Below are 4068 nucleotides of genomic sequence, written 5' to 3'. Positions count from 1 at the left end.
CAAATATTATAAAATAAAAAATACATAATATTATGTATTCTTTAAATTTGTAACCTAAACTCATAACATTAATAAATAAAAATTATTCAATGGAAAAAAATTTGGACCAACGTCCATGAAAAGGAACATGGATAGCACTAGAGCAATAATAAAAGATGTATCTATAAAATGCTTAATGACTAAGGAAGAGTAATGTGTCTATTATACAACTCTGGAAGCTCCCAATCTATTAGGCGAATTGAAGCTTGCGCTGCTTAGGGTCAACCATTACATTAAGTGACATTGCATCCAAATGCATTATTCCTTGAGAGTGGCAATAATCCAACACCTATAAAAGAAGATTCATATAAAACGTGACTGTGGCTAGGACAATTGATGGCAAGAAATCACAAGCTATGAAGTTGAACAATCAGAATCAGTGAAAAAAAAAAGAGAGTAAGAACAATATGCCATGGAACATAGGAATTCCTACGGAAGCTTTGGCAAGCCAATTATCCTAAATAGACATTGATACAAGATTATCCCAAATATCAGAATACATGTAGAGTATATAAAATGAAAATACTAACAGAGACAACAATAAACAATTATGTTTAATTTTACATTATCCACAGTCCGTGAAAAAATAAGAATAAAAAAAGCAAGAAAACCACAAAATCAGGTAGACTCTTATATATGTCTAAGCATGTGACCCATTCCCATACTTACTCTTCTCAATTTATAAATTTAATCAAATTTTAATTAAATCCCACAAATCCCTTTCATTGTCTCTTTTATATACTAGGATAATGCCTCCTCATACTACAATTGATTGGAAGGGGTAAGGGGAGCACATTCTATATATACATATATAATGTAACTGTACTTTTGAACTTAGACGCATTAGATTTAAACAAATAAAGGAGATAAAAAGTGATTTCATCAAAATAAATTTTTTGAAGCCAAGATAATAGTATTCCAATTCATCAAGAACCTGGCACAGTCATTCCTTACCATAAGCACTCAATGAATCCTATTGAATTTACTAATCAAGGCATTCAGCATTAAGCAATAAAGCTGAAGAAACCATGAAGGGATATTCAACAACCATAAAAAATTTATACTATTGTGTCTTCCATTTCATATTCAATACTGAAGAACGATGACAAAAAGGGATCAAATTTATCTAACCAACAAATTACAAACCAGATCTATTCCATTTGCTTTTACTAACTATACAAATAGTTCAAAATCTAACTTACATTACAAGAACATTTGCAATTTCAGCAAGAAAGGGCAAGATAGACACTTACCAGGAGCTATAGCAGCTACCGAATAGCCAGCAACACCAGCAGTGACACGAACATCAAGCAGCATTATCAGTGACATAATCGGTAGTACGGTACTAGCAGCATCCACCAGTAATAAGCAGATAATACATTTTATATTTATGTACCACAAATATAAAACAAAAGTAATAAAAAGAAGCATGATAGAACCATTCCATGTACCTTGAATGCAGCAGTTTTTGGGCAACTGTAACCACATCCTCCTACAGGGTGAGTAGCCTCTCCCCCTCCTCTTTTTTGATAATTCGAAACAGCATTGAAAACCCTCTTAATGTTCAACATCTCTTCTCTTCTCTTCTCTTCTCTTCTCTTTACCCTCAAAAAATACCCCAATCCCCAAACAACAACTAACAAAGTAAACAACAAGAACAAAGATCTCACTATATTGGCATCTTAAGAAGTTAACTTAACCTAGCAGAGGATTAATAAACTTAAGAAAAGAAAAAGTAACAGAAACACATGCTATACTAGAAGGAAAAACTGCCACCAATGAGGAAGTGGAGGTCAGCGGGGCTGCCGCAAAAATACTTGCACTTCTAAGAAGTTTAAAAAAAAAGGTCTTTCAAAGGTGCAACTAGCTTTTGATTTCTTAGCCCCTTTTCTAGCTAGTTTTATTTCTTAACTTTAATCATTCTCAAAGGTCATCAAGCAGTGGTATTTATTTGCACAAAAGAAAGGTGTAAATAGAAATTAATTAAACCAAAATAATAACATCAGCAACTGAGTTAAAATACTAAAATATATATGATCATCATACTATTCCAAACAACAAAATAGATGAAACTCGTATTAAAATTTAGATTTGAAACAATAAAAGTAGCATGCATAGCAATCACCAATTAAAAATTTCTTAGCCAAGACTACAGCAATTTGCTGCTGAAACAGCTAAGCTAAGACAATTTTTTTGCCCATCGATTGTATGTTAAATTAGTCCAAAACTGTTTCAATTCCATGCTAAAGTTTTGCAAAATTATCCTAAAAAAGAACTAAAGTACTATAAGGAATGGAAGTATTAACCTCAACAAAACACATTAACTTTCTGGTTCAAATATACAACATATAATTTTAACCAAGCCTAACCACAACACTATCTCACATATCCTACACAACTTTCGAGAAAACAAGACAAAACATGATGATTTCATCTGTTTTATGCCCAAAATTCAAAAACAAAATGCAAAATCAACAAACCCTAACAAAGCAAGATGCAAAATCATAAAGCAAAATGCAAAATAAAAAAGAAAACTCTAGCATAGTAAGAAGCAAAAATTACAAAAGATTGTAGAACTCCAAAAATCAGAACAAACCCTCAAAAAAACCGTAAAACCAGATACACACCATTGATCTCTGTTCAGTGCTAATGTCTCGGTTCATCGTCACTACCATCTCAGTTCTCCATCGCGGTTGGTCATCACCAAGGCCAACCTGTCGTTCTTCACTGTTCTTCGTCACTGAGAACAGAGAATGAGCGGTTTTGGCCGAGACAGACTGAGTGGTTATGAGAGAGAGAGAGAGAGGGAGAGAGAGGGAGAGATTCTGAGACATTCGAATGTGAAGACGGAGTGGTGAGTGGAGATGAATCAGTTACAAATGAAGAGTGGGGGAAGAGGCATACCAAGAGTGTCGTCGCAGCGTCGCAGAGGTTTGAAGTTGTCAGTTTTCATTTGAGTTATCTCCTCCGCTGCTTGACTACTTCATAGCTCCATCGCATCTTCGCATCTCCACCTCATATCAGTTGGTGCCGCACCTCTTTCTCGCGGTCGCAGCTCGTCTCGCCTCCTCAGTTCTGTTGCTCTCTACCTGTCGTGCTTCCGTTACTCGACGCCTCCCTGCCATGGCCGTCGTCTGTTCAGTGCCGGCGCCGTAAACGAGTGTTTGAGAGATGAGAGTGTGTGGGTTTGGTCTTTCGGAGATAAAGCGGCAAGGGTTTCAAGAGAATTAAGGACTTGTTTGGGTGAACTTTTGAAAAAGATCTTTTTTTGAGTTATCTTTTTTTAAAAGATCTTATAGAGAAGTAAAAGTAATTTTATGTTTGGATATCTCATGTAAAAATATTTTTTTATCTATTAATTATGTTTGGGTATCACAATATAAAAATACTTTTTTGTTCATTTATTACACGAAAAATATTTTTTTTTTAAGAAAAAAAGATCTTTTAAAAAAAGATGTAAATTACAACTTCTCAAAAAAGATCTTTTTTTTATTTTACTAGTATTTTTACTTTTACTAATAGAAATTTGTTAAATACGTTAAAAAATAAAAAAAAATCTTTTTTCATTAAAAAAAGATTTTTTTTTAACAAAATAATGGCGCCCAAACATGCACTAAAAAAGAAAAGGGCTTTTACTTTTTAGAGATATCTGACCAGAATGGTTTCAGATAATTAAAAGGGGGAAAGGGAAAGGGAAGGAGAAAAAGAAAAAGAGAAAGGTTTCCCAAGATTAAGGGTAAAGAAAAGTGTATCAAAGGTTTAATTTGGAGTAAAATTAAAAATGAGTGCGTTAAAAAAGTGCAGTCCAAATAAAAGAAGTGCATTTCAAGAGAATCACTTTAAATTTGACCTCCGATGTAATCTAATCTTTAAATTGTTAATTGATTTAAATTATATTTTAAAATTTTGATTCGTATTTTAATTTGGTTCTTTCGATATTTTTTATTACCGAAAAATTGATTTGATAATTTTAAATAACACGTGTCACTGTAACAATTAGATGATATAGTCAAATTTTTTAAAGTATCA

At 33.0% G+C, this 4068-nt stretch overlaps 1 protein-coding gene and 1 long non-coding RNA gene across 12 annotated transcripts; one reads left to right on the top strand and one right to left on the bottom strand.

The window, feature by feature from the left end:
* LOC107639258 lies at positions 47–3272 on the bottom strand. 11 transcript variants are annotated; one of them, XM_021121129.1, is made up of 5 exons: positions 2944–3272; positions 2667–2864; positions 1491–1637; positions 1293–1298; positions 47–328 (listed from the first exon to the last, which is right to left on the bottom strand). In XM_021121129.1, exons 2-5 carry the CDS (start codon positions 2712–2714, stop codon positions 230–232), a joined length of 300 nt encoding a protein of 99 aa, XP_020976788.1. In that variant the 5' UTR covers positions 2715–2864; positions 2944–3272; the 3' UTR covers positions 47–229. The 11 variants fall into 11 exon arrangements, 4 of the variants coding, with proteins under 4 accessions (XP_020976788.1, XP_016198223.1, XP_016198224.1 ...); XM_016342737.2 differs by having other exon boundaries at positions 2667–2734; XR_002361030.1 differs by lacking the exon at positions 2667–2864 and having other exon boundaries at positions 1293–1384; positions 1491–1644.
* On the top strand, positions 2659–2937 carry LOC110271036. The gene is made up of 2 exons (XR_002361032.1): positions 2659–2731; positions 2862–2937. It is a non-coding gene; the product is annotated as an uncharacterized LOC110271036 (long non-coding RNA).

Source organism: Arachis ipaensis, chromosome B04 (genome assembly GCF_000816755.2).
Source record: "Arachis ipaensis cultivar K30076 chromosome B04, Araip1.1, whole genome shotgun sequence".
Taxonomy (NCBI): domain Eukaryota; kingdom Viridiplantae; phylum Streptophyta; class Magnoliopsida; order Fabales; family Fabaceae; genus Arachis; species Arachis ipaensis.
Note: the sequence above shows the minus strand (reverse complement) of the source record. Positions and strands in the feature narration are given on the sequence as shown.